General features: G+C 42.7%; 1 protein-coding gene across 2 annotated transcripts in view; it reads right to left on the reverse strand.

Moving 5' to 3' along the window:
- JAG1 (jagged canonical Notch ligand 1) overlaps positions 1 to 3,881 on the reverse strand; it is a 50,853-nt gene extending 46,972 nt beyond the window's left edge. Inside the window, exons 1-2 of one of the 2 annotated variants that reach the window (XM_029593542.1) lie at positions 3,678 to 3,881; positions 2,645 to 2,950 (exon numbers count right to left, since the gene is read on the reverse strand). In XM_029593542.1, coding sequence (XP_029449402.1) covers positions 2,645 to 2,908 — 264 coding nt within the window. In that variant the 5' untranslated portion in view covers positions 2,909 to 2,950; positions 3,678 to 3,881. Of the gene's footprint in view, positions 1 to 2,644; positions 2,951 to 3,492 lie in introns of both variants that reach the window. The other variant, XM_029593541.1, reaches the window with a different exon arrangement.
- Between the last annotated feature and the right edge of the window lie 9,903 nt (positions 3,882 to 13,784).

The following is a 13,784-nucleotide window of genomic DNA, read 5'->3' on the forward strand; positions in this document are numbered from 1 at the left end:
CCAGCTCCACCAAAGCCTACACAGCACTAAATTGTGCACATTACTCATAATAAAAGTTTGAAGTATATCCAACAGACTAACTTCCAGATTTAAAATAAAAAAAAATTGCCAACTTCTAAACGAAATCCTGGATACAAAATAAGTGTTATTTAAACTCATTTTCTTTGAATGGAAAGCACATGGAAGCAGTTTGGCATGGAAAGAGATGTCAAAGGTAGCCAAGGCAACAAAGTTTATTAAAGCCACTGCATCTGAAAAGGAAGACTGTCCCAGAAAGGCTCTCAGACAGGATGAGAGAAGTGATGCATATTCATCCATCATGAATGGTCAAGTTGTGCTGCACATTGGCATTTGCTTCAAACTTCAATGAAATTCCTAGGGTTTTTTTTTTTTTGGGGGGGGGGGGAGGGGGGAGGAGTGGAAGTGTTTTATATATATTAAAAAAAAAAACAAACCCAAGCCAAAAAGTGTTACTTATTCTGTAGGACAAACTTTGAAGGCAATGGTCTTCTCAGAAAATATTAGCTACTCCGCAAAAACAAGTACTTCCACCCTTCACTTTGATTCTTTAAGGTTCATGCTTGGGTACTAGTCTGTCACCAGTCACTGCTCAAAAATCAGTAAAGTTTGCTATCACTGGCTTGCAGTCACTAAAACCCCCCTATTTTACCCTCAGCATCTTCCTGAGCCTGTCTCCTGGCAAACAGAGCAGGAAATGTTTCCATTAGTGGATTTTTTTTTTTTTTGTTTTGTAAGTTTGCTGTGAAGAATGCTGGATAACTTTACTTCCCCATGCATTTAAGACTCAAAAATAAAAGTACTCAAAAGGCATATCAGGAACCTTTTCTGAGTCTGGTACCAGGAAGCAGCCATCCCAAGTTTCTTCAGTGAAATGGGTCGGCAGAGGAACACAACCTTTTCTGCTATGGCATCCTGCCACTTTTGCACTTTTACATTTCAAGATGTAAATAGATATTTATACATGTTTGCAGGCCTCCCTCTACTGAGCTGCACAACAAGGTAAAATCTCTAACAATCCTGCATGCAATTTTCCAGACAGACTGAATACAAACCTTTTAAGAAAGGTCTTAAAACAAGCCAAATTACTTGTTAGTGAAAAAAAAAGGGAGCAGAATATTTCAAAATCTAAACATTTACTTTAATGGAGGGAAAGAACATCCTGGACGAGCCTACCCTTGATAAAAGTCAAATGCCACAACAGAGGCACTAAAGGCCTTGGCAGCACTTCAGATTCCACAGAATTAAATAAAAAAAATAAAGGCCCTTCTTTCCTTTGATGGCATATTTGATAACCGTTTTATCTATTTTCAAACAAAACGCAGACTCTTATGCTTCCAGCACAGAATACTTTTGTGAAATGCACTACTGTACTCCGTACTGTCTTCCTAAAATGAAACTACTCATCTGCAAGTCAGGAAATCAGCCTGACGCACAAGAGATGCTCTAGCTCCTCAGCACACTGCTTTCTCTAGTCTTAAGGGATCTCATCCGAGCGGATCACTTAAACCGCAAACTTATGGATGAGCACTGCGTTCACCTGTTCCGACTAGCCCATAGCCACCTGCGATGACTTACTACCAAGGGAGGGTGGGGGGAAATGACTGGCAACTTTAATTTAGCAATAATCAACTTAAAGTATGAAACTATTAGTTAATAATGCACAGCCCCCCCTTACCAAAGTTTTGCTACAGACTCAAAATGAGAGCAAGCCACAATCAGTAGATCCTCGTGATACACGAATTCCCTCTTTCCCCAGCTGATAGCCGTTTCTATGTATTAGTCTAATTTATCACTTATGTGGCGATCATCAAGAGGAGAAAAAAAAAAAAACCAAACCCAAGGTTTAACCTTCTGACCTTAGTTCTTCCAAAGGGTCATCAAGGCCCCGCTAACGATCAATAAAATCCCAACTGTTGGCGGAAGCTCCAAGCCCCTCCCTGCCTGGCACTCACACCACGAGATGGGAGGGGGGCGAATAGGGCCTCTGGCTTTCCTCCCAGCCCTTTGCAAGCACATGGCCGGTGCGAGCCGGGCCCGGAGCTTGGTCGCACGCAATGGCCGGGGCTGGGAAATCAATGGGGGGGGGGCGGCAAACAACTCGGAGGAAAACATCATCCCAGCTGCCTCCTCTCTCTTGGCCAGAAACGCCTCCGAGGAGCGCATCGATTGGCGGCCGGTAGCCTCCCCACCCTCCCGAGCGGCCCCAGCTACTCCCCCCTCCCCCGCCAACCAGCAGCATCATCCCACTCAGGAAGCGGGAAGAGAGCCCGCCGGGCACCAATGCACTACGTGCATCTTCCCTCCGCACAAGTTGTAGAAAAAGAACCGAATCCTTTGGGTAAAGTGCACGATTTCATACTTTGATCTTCCTCTAAATCAGTCCTAGAACACATGCTAGGAAACAAGGGAATTGGAACCCGTGTGAATTAATTGCAGATGTGCACGAAAAAAAAAAAAATCGCCTCCGGCATTCCCTTTTCTTAGGTTGCAGGATTAAGTTAACGTTTACGGCTCTGCCCCCCACAGTAAGGCGCTGCAGAGCTAGCCCAAGCCCTGCCCACATTTAACAAACACCAACTCAGCCTAGAAACGCTAGGAAGTCTGCGGCGGCTCCGTAACTCACCGGCCAGGCGAAGTTGAAATGGAGTACAATCCGGTTCTTTTCGCTATTCCGGTTGTGCTTTAAAGTGAAGGTATTTCCTCCGATGACGGGGGTCGAGCCCGCGCCGAAACTGCAGGGCCCGCCCGCAGACACCCGGGACTGATACTCCTTCAGACAGACTTTGAAATAAGTGTCACACTCGTCTCTGGTGCATCGTCGATCCACTGGATTTCGGGGGCCATCGCAGCAATTCCCATTCTGCAATTCACCGTTCGGGTTTTGCATCGATAAGATCTCTAACTCGAACTGTCCCGATGCTAAGGACACCTGTCGTAAAGCCAAAAAAAAAAAAACACACCACCAAAAGTTACTAAACGCTTGCAAAATCAGGGTGACAATATAAAGAGAACGTAAGCAGCTAGGCTTATCATAAGGTACAAGAGCGATACGAAACAGTTAACATTATAGGGCTAAAGCCACCATAAACATTTCTTCCAATACTGTGCAGAATGCAAAAGGCTGCACAGCAAGTTAAGAGACTACTTTAGAAGCTAGAAATTTACAGGGCGAACTAAGCCTAGATCCTAGGCAGTTTAGCGCATCTACAACACAGGGCTGGAAATCAAAAGATTCGCACAAGGCAGCATGAAAAGAGGCACCACCGCGCGCGCAATAGCCAGGCAATGCGGTGAGAAAGCAAATCACGCTGCTCGCACTTGTCTTTGAAAGCAAGAGTAAAAAAAACAAACAAACAAAAAAAAAGCTTTAAAAAGCTTAAACGCTGTTTCTTCCAAAGTACAAAAAAAAGTCTTTTTTTTTTTTTTTTTTTTTGCAGACGCGATCTGCTACAGCAACAAATGGCAACGTACCTTCGCCCGCAAACATAGCAAAACTGCGATAAGTCTTAAAGAAAACCCAGTACAGAGTGGTCCCCTTCGTAAACGCATGCCTTCTTCCTGCAGTCGCCGCTCAGACACAAACTAAAAGCTGCGGCCGCTCCACGGCTCTAATATACTCCGCCGATTTGAGCATGCACGAGTGGAAAACAACACACTTTTCAAAGCTTTTCTATAGCGCGCCGATCCTGAATGCAGAACAGCCGGCCTCCTTTTATTGTTTAGTATTCTTCTGGGTTTTTTATTATTATGATTATTATTCCGATCCTTTTATTTTTTGCAAATCGGCCGCAACCGCTCGATCAAACACACAATCAAGACAGTGGACCTGAAAGCCCGTCTGCGAGACCTAAGGAGTGACTACTTCATCTATGCTCGCCAACAGTAGGAGCGGCGGCTGGCGCATGCGCCTTTTTAATATTCATGAGATAGGGCGGGCGGAGGGCGCTAGCCGCGCCCCTCTCCTTGAGCGAGGGGAGGGGCTGCGGCTGTGCGCGTGTGGTTTGGAAGGGTGACAGGGAACAGGCTGGGTGGAGGTAAGCGGCGCAGGTAGCAAAGGATTAGTAGGCAGAAAGGCAAAATCCTCTCCTTAGTCATAACAAGACAGAGCGCAGCTTTGGCTCTATGGATCGCATGCTTAAAGAGGAAGCCCTGGGAAAAAAAAAGAGCCTCAGGCAGAAATACTTGGCACTCAGATCAGGAGCGGATCGGAACTGAGTTTTTGGGTGGACGTTAACCCTTTCGAGACCATGTCAAAAGATTCAGAATGATGTTTTTCGATTTCCGGACTTGTGTTTTTATTTTGGTACTTTACCAAATAAAATCGGAATGCATGAATTGCATCAAAAATGTCATCGACGATTTTGTCAAAAGACCATTATTTCCATAGCAGACTTGATTAAACCAGGGTTGTTGTTTTTAATAGCATCGGTGGGGGGTTGGACCAGTGTATAAGGATCTAAAAAGTCAATATTCGCCATGAAATGAATGCGAAGAATTCATTAGAAAATACTTTTAAGCTTCGTAAAGCTTAGGGCAGTCTTTTTCTTTCTTTCTTTTTTTTGGAACATCTTCACATTTTGTATTAATTGTTAAAAGTTATGTAGAAAATCCACGCTTATAAAAATAAGGCACTTGTGTGCTAGACGCTCGTATTTTAAAATCCAGCCTAAGTAAACTCCCCTGCAACATGAAAACAGAAAATACAAAGCAACCGAACACAGCTTTTTCTCATGGTATTTTCAAAGAGCATTATGTGTGCAAATAAGATACTTAGAAAAATACCAGCCCTTCTGAAAGGCGAAATGAAGTATGTGGAATTTGCTCTATGACACCCAATAAAGTAATCTTGAAGGAAAACCGATTAAGTGCGGTGTATGTTTAACTTCAGCTGTTACATTTACATTCCAGCAAAGTTATCCTTTTTTCTTTAAACCTGAAATACTCTGGGCACCTCGTGGGAACCTAAAAAAAAAAAAAAGTAGGATTTAAACTCGACAATTGCTCATCAAAAGGGCACACACATCCCTCCTCCGGCCAGATGTTTTAAGAGTTAAGAGCCTGAAAACCATAGCAAGGTCTAATCGGATGAATTAACTTTCAGAGAATCAGATAAGAGTGTGGCTGGGCTATGTAACCGCGACAGTCGCATACTACCAACAGCCCTGAGCTGAAGCCCCTCGGACAGCAGCCTGCCCGCAGGGGAGCTCAGTGGGGAAGTGCACCCCTAGGTGTCACCTTCAGCCAGCTGGGTGGCATATCCAAGATCAAAGCCTGCGCTAGGTTCCTTGCCGGCAAGGCCATATGAAAAGCATTCACACCAAATTGTAATTCTGTTAACTCTGCTCACCTAATGCTAATAGGGTGTCTGCGGCTTTAATTGACTGCTCTTGCTCTTTTTTTTTTTTATACGAGAAGGGATATGTCATGCTTCTTGAGAAATACTTTTTTTTCCCAAGGTAAAATGGCAAATGAAAAATTAAATATTTGACTGAAAATAATGTTCACCTGGGGAGAAGGAAGATATGTCAGTCTTGTATTTGTAAATATTTTTAGACACGTATCTTTTTTTAAGTTGTGTCCATTTTCTTGGCAAGATAGGTCTTTTGTTGCTTTCTTTCTGTTTGTTTGCCTCAGTCCCATGCAATGTTGTGTTATTCTACAGTTTCTTCATCAAAAACATTTTCTTACTTTGATGTATTTCAGTAGCAAGTTAAGGCACATCTCCCTGGCCACTTCCCAACCTTCTTTAAAAGTCTTCAAGTGCTGGCAGCTATGGCCACATTGGAAATACAAAGTGAATTAAATGATGGCATCCAATGCATGATATTTTGTCATGTTAAAAAGTATAGGTAGATCTGGGGAGGGGGGTGTTCCACCTGCTTATTAATACAGTACTAGGCCATTATTCATTATTCTGGGACTTACTCTGATAACACAATGTTATGTCCACTCACAATCAGAGAAATAAAAAAGGGGAACGTTTTGTGTATGCTTATAAAGACAACTGTTCAAAAGATACTGAAATGTTGTTTGCCTCTGTTCTTCAAGACTTCTCTACCACTGTCTTCCTATGAAAATGCATCTTTACCATCTAGGTACAATAATGATGTGGTGGAGAAATGATAATGTTTAATTATCTTTGTTCACTGGATGAGCAGTGTCACATACATCCAAGAGAGCAGTTGGATAGAGATGATGATACCTATATAAATTCTAAGGTTTAAAGATGCAACTTTTCCTTACTAATAACTAGAGGACAATGCTGAAAGATAAGATCCACAGAACCCAGAGAACTTGTCCTTTTTTTTTTTTTTTTACATTCATTAGACTTACAAAAGTATCTTCTCTACCCAACTTTGTTTTGTTGGCTTCATTTTACAAACAGTTATTCATAATTAAACTAGGTCCAGTATTAGGAAAATGGGGCTTTAAAACTGGGAAGAAATGATGCACCCAGTGTACACTTAACACATTTTTTCCCCTTGTTACCTGCAAGGTCTGTTTAAAGGTCTTATCTACTCTGCAGCTGGGCACACAAGGTCTATATAAGAGTTTCCACTTTCCAGTACCTTGTAGTCAGAGACATAAGGAGTTTGGAATGGAAGTGTTTATCCAGCAGTCCACTAAGTGCAGCCCTCTATATTACTCCAAAGCTGAAGGAGTGAAGCCCCTCTCAGTTCAGTTCAATACCCAGCAGCTGGGCAAATAATCACCTTTGGTGTACCTTGGTATCTGGTATTTGGTGAATGAAATTCTTCAACCTATTATTGCATACTCAGCTGCCAGGCAAAGAAGAGTCGAGGAAATATTGTACATCTACCTAGCTAATGGGTGAATAGGAATTTAAAAAGCCCTTTGTTTCGTAATTAAGAAATAGAGATCATGGCATGATGAAGATGGTGCTTGCCATCTTATCATTCATCTCTGTTATTGTGAACTGCCTGTATAGTTGGAGCATCATTTCTCTCTTGCTTGCTTAGTAAGATCGGGATGAACATAGTGGCTGTGACAAGTTGACTGTACCGGAAGTTTGGAAGCCCAGTAGAGTAGTGAGCAGATAGTCCGTTCACCCCTGAGATCTTCAGGGGTGAACTGAACTTTTGAGGCTAGCATCTTGAGAGGGATTGATTCATTTTACCATGTGTCTGCTTTATACACTTCTGAATCCAGTCCCAGATGCACACTTCAGTGAAGATGAGCTTTCAGTGCTTTGAAAAGATCATCATGCCTAGACTATTTTGGGGCTACTAAATATATACTTTGAAGCAGGGCATGCATTCTATCCATTGGCCTTATTTGTCCAGCTTAGGAGTGATCTAAATGCAGAATGCTAGATTTTAGCCACAAAAGCAGAATGGAACTCTTGAAAGACCTTTTATCACCTAAGTGCAAATTACCCTTCTAACCTCATTTACCATTTTGGATAGCAAGACAAAAATGTCTAAGCAAGGAAACTCTAAATTAACTTGTAGGTTGAAAGTTCCATAGAAAAAAAATCTCTGTGAAAAGCCACTGTGTGGAGGACTGATTCTTTTCCCATCAAGATAGTCTTCCACTTTCAGAACACTGGTGTTAAAATTTATATCAAAAAAGAAAGTTATTTGCAGATAATTGTGCTCCCCTGTAACCTGTTGTGCTAAAAAGCTCAAGTTATTACTACAAACTGGCATTTTCTTTATTACCTTGCAATCAAAAGTATTTAGCCAGGCTGTGGAGGATTTGCATATAGAATGTCCCTTTATCAGAGTACAGGGAGAATGTCATTGTGCAATTTGCTGATAACAGGAAGCTCTCCCTGAAAAGGACTTGCTTCTAGGTGGCCAGAATCTAAATTCCTGCTTCTGCCATTTGAAAATCTGAGCCTGAAAACAGGTTTTCAAACAGTAGAAAAAGAAAAAGTAAACTTTGCAATAAAATGAGGCAAAATATCTTAGTGGAAAACTATTCCATAGCCAAAGCAAAGATCAGGCAGAATTAAAGTTCATGACTTATGATCAATGACAAGCCTCGTATGGACTTACAATGTTTCCCCACTGTGGGATAGTATTCTCCCAATGCTTAATATGAAGAAATTAAGTGATGTGAATTTTATGTTCTAGAACTAGCACTTTTATCCCAAAGAGCATGAAGCTTTAAACAAAGTTGGGGGTGCTGCTGACATTTTCAGTATAAATAAATGTTTTATTGGACCTCCCCTCTCTTCCTCCACTGAGGCTGTGTTGCATTTTGAGTGTGGCAATGTTAATGGGGCTTTTTTTTTTGCTTCTGAGCATTTTCTTGCCCTGCATCACTATACTGCAGTCTCCTTGTGGAGACCTTTTTCATTTGTTTAGTGTAAGGCTGGGCAGGAGATGGTCTCTGTTCCTCCCCATGTTACATTTTCTAAAGTATCTTCAGTGCATCCTGGCACAGTGCATCATCTCCTCTGGGATAAAGACACATGTGAAAAATAATTGTAAGCCCAGGCTCTTTGACCTTCTAGCAGTGAGTGCCAGATTCAGCTGGAGAACGCTTAACCCGCTGAAACCATCCTAGTGGTCTAACACATTGGTTCTCAACCACCGGGCCCTAGCAGCATTTCTGATGATCTGCACCCTGCATCACAGCCAGCAGAGACTTTCCCAGAGCGCCCGCCCTGGGAACCTTTTTGAGACCCCTATGTCTGTGAGAGGAGCAGCTGAAGCTGAATGTTAATGAGCTGCATGAGACTGAGTCAGTGTCTGGCCCCACTTCACACACAGAAGCCAGGAGGGGGCAGGGCTACCCCGGGACCTGAGAGTGGAGCAGACGCTGACTCAAGTCTCATGCTGGCTCATTGATATTCAGCTGCAGTCACTTTCCTCCTAGGGATCAGGCCTTGGGACCAGCCCCAACTGGAAAAAATAGTGGGGCAGGAGGAAATAGAGAAGGAGGATTTCTTTCACTTAGGTTTGTGTTTTGTTTTTTTTTAAGATGAGCTGGTGGCTGACTGAAGGAGGAGGGAAAGAGAGAGAAAGGGATTTTTTTTCTTTTTAAGAAAACCATTTTCTTAAACTGGCTAGTTATCTTCTTAAAATGACACATACCAGCCGCAGGGTTGACCCATGAGATTAAACACCAGGGAGTATATCACTCCCCCTTTAATTTTCTGGGGGACCCCTTCTCACCCCCCCCCCCCTTCCATTCATCAGTGCTGCAACAGGTCTATGTAATTTAAGGAAGGTAGCTAGCCAGTCCCTTCCCTACAAAAGGTGGAGAGGCATCTTTAAAAGAAGCAAAGCAAGTAAAGCATGAAGCAGTGGTACTAGCAAAATAGGTTTATTATTGAAATGACATTTTAAATCATTAAATCCCCTATTTTCTTTACAATTTCTATTTAACTCTGCAGAAGTATTAGCGCTGGGTTGATTCTTTCCAGCACCTCAGGCAAAAATCACAGTGAGATATGGAAAGTATGAATGTGGTGGGAACGGCCATAGAGCAGGCTTAACGAAGATATTTAAGAACAGGGAACATGGATATAAGCAAACAAGACACTCCTTTAATCTTTAAAAAGTGTGAAACTCTAAGAAATAAAATGTATTAGATAAGAAAAAAGCAACTTGGAATAAGACCAAAAGAGGAAGCGACAGAGTGAAGGAGCAAGCAATCTGCAAAGTCTGTAGAATTTGTTTAGTACTATTGCTTTATGATACAACAATTTGCTATTCCAGATGTTGTTTTAGGTGGCGGAATTATGGATTTTCTGCTTTCTATGCCCCTCCCCCTCCCCCCACACCTTTGACACGAGGCTCACAATGCCATGAAGAAATTAGGACACAGCTCTCCAGTCCCAAGAACTGTCAGCTTGTTCCAAACTTTCGGGCCGATACAGTAAAGTCTGGGGGAGAGCGGACGAACGCCCGCTCTCCCGGCGTGCGCACTGGCCCTTCGCCGGTGCGTGCGATTCTCTATTTAAATTAGGTGACGTGGTAGATCCGGGTAAAAGGAGGTGCTAGGGACACTAGCGCGTCCCTAGCACCTCCTTTTTGACAGGAGCGGCGGCTGTCAGCGGGTTTGACAGCCGACGCTCAATTTTGCCGGCTTCAGTTCTCGAGCCCGCTGACAGCCACGGGCTCGGAAACTGGACGCCGGCAAAATTGAGTGTCCGGTTTTTGGCCCGACAGCCGTGGGCCGAATTCAAATTTTTTTTTTTTTTTTACTTTTTTTTACTTTTCGGGACCTCTGACTTAATATCGCTATGATATTAAGTCGGAGGGTGCACAGAAAAGCAGTTTTTACTGCTTTTCTGTGCACTTTCCCGGCGCCGGAAGAAATTAGCGCCGACCTTTGGGTCGGCGCTAATTTCTGAAAGTAAAATGTGCGGCTTGGCTGCACATTTTACTTTCTGTATCCCGCGCGCATACCTAATAGGGCCATCAACATGCATTTGCATGTGGAGGGCGCTATTAGGTGCCGCGGGTTGGACGCGCGGTTTCCTGCCCTTACTGAATAAGGGGTAAGGGAAACGCACGTCCAAGAGCAGGCTGACAGTGCGCTCCGTCGGAGCGCACTGTACTGTATCGGCCTGTTTGGAAGGAAGGCATTCCTGCTGCCTGACTGGCAGGCGTCAGCCCCAGTGACAGGATCCCACCATGCTCTCAGATCGAGGGAATTCTTGTTGTTTGCCTCCTGGTCAGCAGGTGGCACAGCACTAGCAGCATAGATGAGGAATTTGCCCCTCTCTCCCCCCCACACACACACACACTTTGGACTTCCATTGAGCTGTCAAACTTGAAAATTCTCTGAAATAAACTCTATTTTGAAAAATAAAAATAACTTAAGTAAACATAATGATACGATACCATGCTCAAAGTTCACATATGCTGGTTCAGTACATGCATGAGGTCATAGTAGATAGGTAGGAGCAATTCACAAGAATATTCTGGAAATGCTAAGATCATTATTATTAGATGTGCATAAAAAGTGGCATTTGCAAAGTAGATGTGGAAACCTGTGCTTGTTTTCACCCAGTTCATTTAAAAGTGTCCAACATGCGTAGAACCCGGAACCATCTGATCACCCTACTTCAGTAGAGAATTTTATGTCTCTGGTCGGTCATTAGCTAAATGTCAGCTTTGTCTGCATATCAAGTAACCATCTTAATGGTTTTTAAATATTATGATGACTATAGATCCTTAGCAAGAACCTGCACAAAAATCCTTTTCTCAGCTAGGAGTTCTCCTTCCCTTTCTTGAGGCTGGATCTTCCTTTACCCAGTGTCCATTCCTCCATTCCTCAGGCTCTACCTTTTCATTTCTTCCAGGGCCTTACTACCTCTCTCTTGCTCAGTCTCTGTCCTCCCTTTCTTGCCCATTCTTCCATTTTCCAGGCTCTCTCTCAGGGCCTTGCCCCCTCTCTCTCTTACTCAGACTCTATCCTTCCCTTTGTTCCCTCTCTCAGGAGATGCCCGTGTTGCTAGGGCAGGCTGCATCTGGCATGGGTCTGTTCTGATACTTTGTCCTCCCAGCAACTTTATTACCTGTAAGTAGGAGCCACTTTCAAGCCTAAGGTATTGACAGAAACATTTTATACATGCTAGACATAGACAATGAATAAGTGCATTCGTGTTCTTGAGGCATGGATCCATTGTCTTTCTAAACTTTCTTGGGGCCATTTATGACATCATTATACCGCTTCTTTGTGAATGTTCCCCTAACCCATTACACACCCTTTCAAAACACGTGTTGTGGAATCCCTGAGCCCTTGGTATTCCAATGTGCATGAGCCTGTGGGTATCACAAAAGCCAGAGGAGGCACAGCAAGACATCAGCAGACCTGGTGATGGTCATGAGACCCATCTGTTGGGCCTCAGGCCTACAATGGCTTTCCCTGCAACAGGTAGCAGGAGAAAGGGCTTGAGGCAGCGGTCCTGAAGGAGCGCAGTCCTCCTCCATACAGCTTGTGGAAGGCCAGCCTGTGCAGCTAATGTGGCTCTGAAAAGAACCAAAGGCGGATTGAAAGTGGTTCAGATCAATAGCAGATAGAGACCCCGTAACAAAGGCCGCATTCTTTTATTCTCAAATTAGAGCAGCTGCAGTGTCGTCGCTCATTGCAGACCTATTAGCCTTTGAAAGAATTAATCCAGTTGAAAATTCTAGTGTTCTAAATCCTTCACGCCCCATGTAAAGGGGAGGATGGTAACGCTAAGATGGGTAAAGGGTCGATTATACACGAGGTCGGTTTATTCTTTCCAGAAGTCAGGCTTCCTCAAGGCAGAGCAGCCGGTGGTGGAAAATTGCTTTTATAAGCAACTCTGTTTTGGCCATCCTGATTAAAAATAGGTACTCCAGGCAAGCAGAGTTTCAAAATAAGCAAAATGTCAAACAAAACAGTTTTCCTTTTGGTGGCTGAAAAGGAAACCACACATCCAGGAGGAATGCAGATCAAAGCAAATGCTGCAAATGATGCAGAAACACATAAAATAACAAACAAGTCCGGTGGGAAGAGAGGGCTTTTGTAAATGGATAGGTTTCTTCATATTTCACAGAGGGAGAATGCAAGAGTGCCTGAAAACGCACATAGAACCTGAGTAGTCAAGTCCACAACTTTGTTTTGCAAACATACTTTAGAGCTTCTTGTCATAATTATGGGAAACAAACTGCATATATCCTGTTCATTTTATTTATGTTGTCCTTTATCCCCTTCGGTTTTCAGAAATAACTTTAATTTTTTTTTATACGGCACTGCATCAGCATTTTATATTTTCTCTTGCTAATTTGGCCTGAAACGTATGACTTCAAAATAAGTTCAGACAAAATGTGTGAATAAGGAAATCCTAAACAAACACTGCATGTTTTCTTTTGTTTTGCTTTTAGCACTTGTGTGACATTAAGCCCCATCTCTGTGATGGTATTAAATCTCTTCTAAATGGAGCTGAGCTTATGGTGCTCTTATGGGGCATAGGGAATAAGGCCAAGATTCTCTGTCAAATTCTGAAAACACATAGGTGGACGAATACCAGGAAACTTTAGAGTCCATACGGTCTTTCCTATTTTTATTTATTTATTTATTTATTTATTTGTGGTTTTTATATACCGGACTTCGTAGGATAACATCAGTTCAGTTTACATTATAACTTCAAAGTCAGCAAAACAGAGGCTTTACATAGAACTTATAGGAAAACAGTGAATAAAATAAAATTAAATAAACTATATATTTTGCAGGATTTCCCCAATATTCGCTCCAGAGATGCTTTCTATAAACCCCATGTCTGCTTCAACTGAGAATTTCAGAGTTGCCTGCTAAATTCTCAGCAGATGTAACTGCCTCTCTGGTGAATATATCTACTTGTGCCTGGGGCTGCTAGCGGCAGCTATACCGATCCATGCAGTTTTACAGGAGCTGCTTTTCCTTCTTTAAAATCAAAATTCTTTCTTCTATATTAACTCCTGGAATTGGATTGCCTCTTGAATCTGATTTGCCATCTCTATAATTGTTGGATCTCTGTAACTGTTGATCTGTGTGGCTGCACTCATAATATACATGTGCGCAAACTATCCACGGCCATTGACCACCTCTGCAACCATGCCCACATCTGTCACATCCATGATCCTTCTATTGCTGAAATATGTAGACATGCTTTTGTGCCCCTTTGTCTGTTTGCTGCAACTCTTTATAATATTCCAAAATTCCACATGTGCTTTCTGCTGGGAAAAATTGTGGAAACTATTCTAAAGAATAAATCACACAAGATATAGAAAGACATGGTTTAATGGGACACAGCTAGCATGGATTTAACCAAG

This window comes from Rhinatrema bivittatum, chromosome 3 (assembly GCF_901001135.1).
Source record: "Rhinatrema bivittatum chromosome 3, aRhiBiv1.1, whole genome shotgun sequence".
Classification (NCBI taxonomy): Eukaryota; Metazoa; Chordata; class Amphibia; order Gymnophiona; family Rhinatrematidae; genus Rhinatrema; species Rhinatrema bivittatum.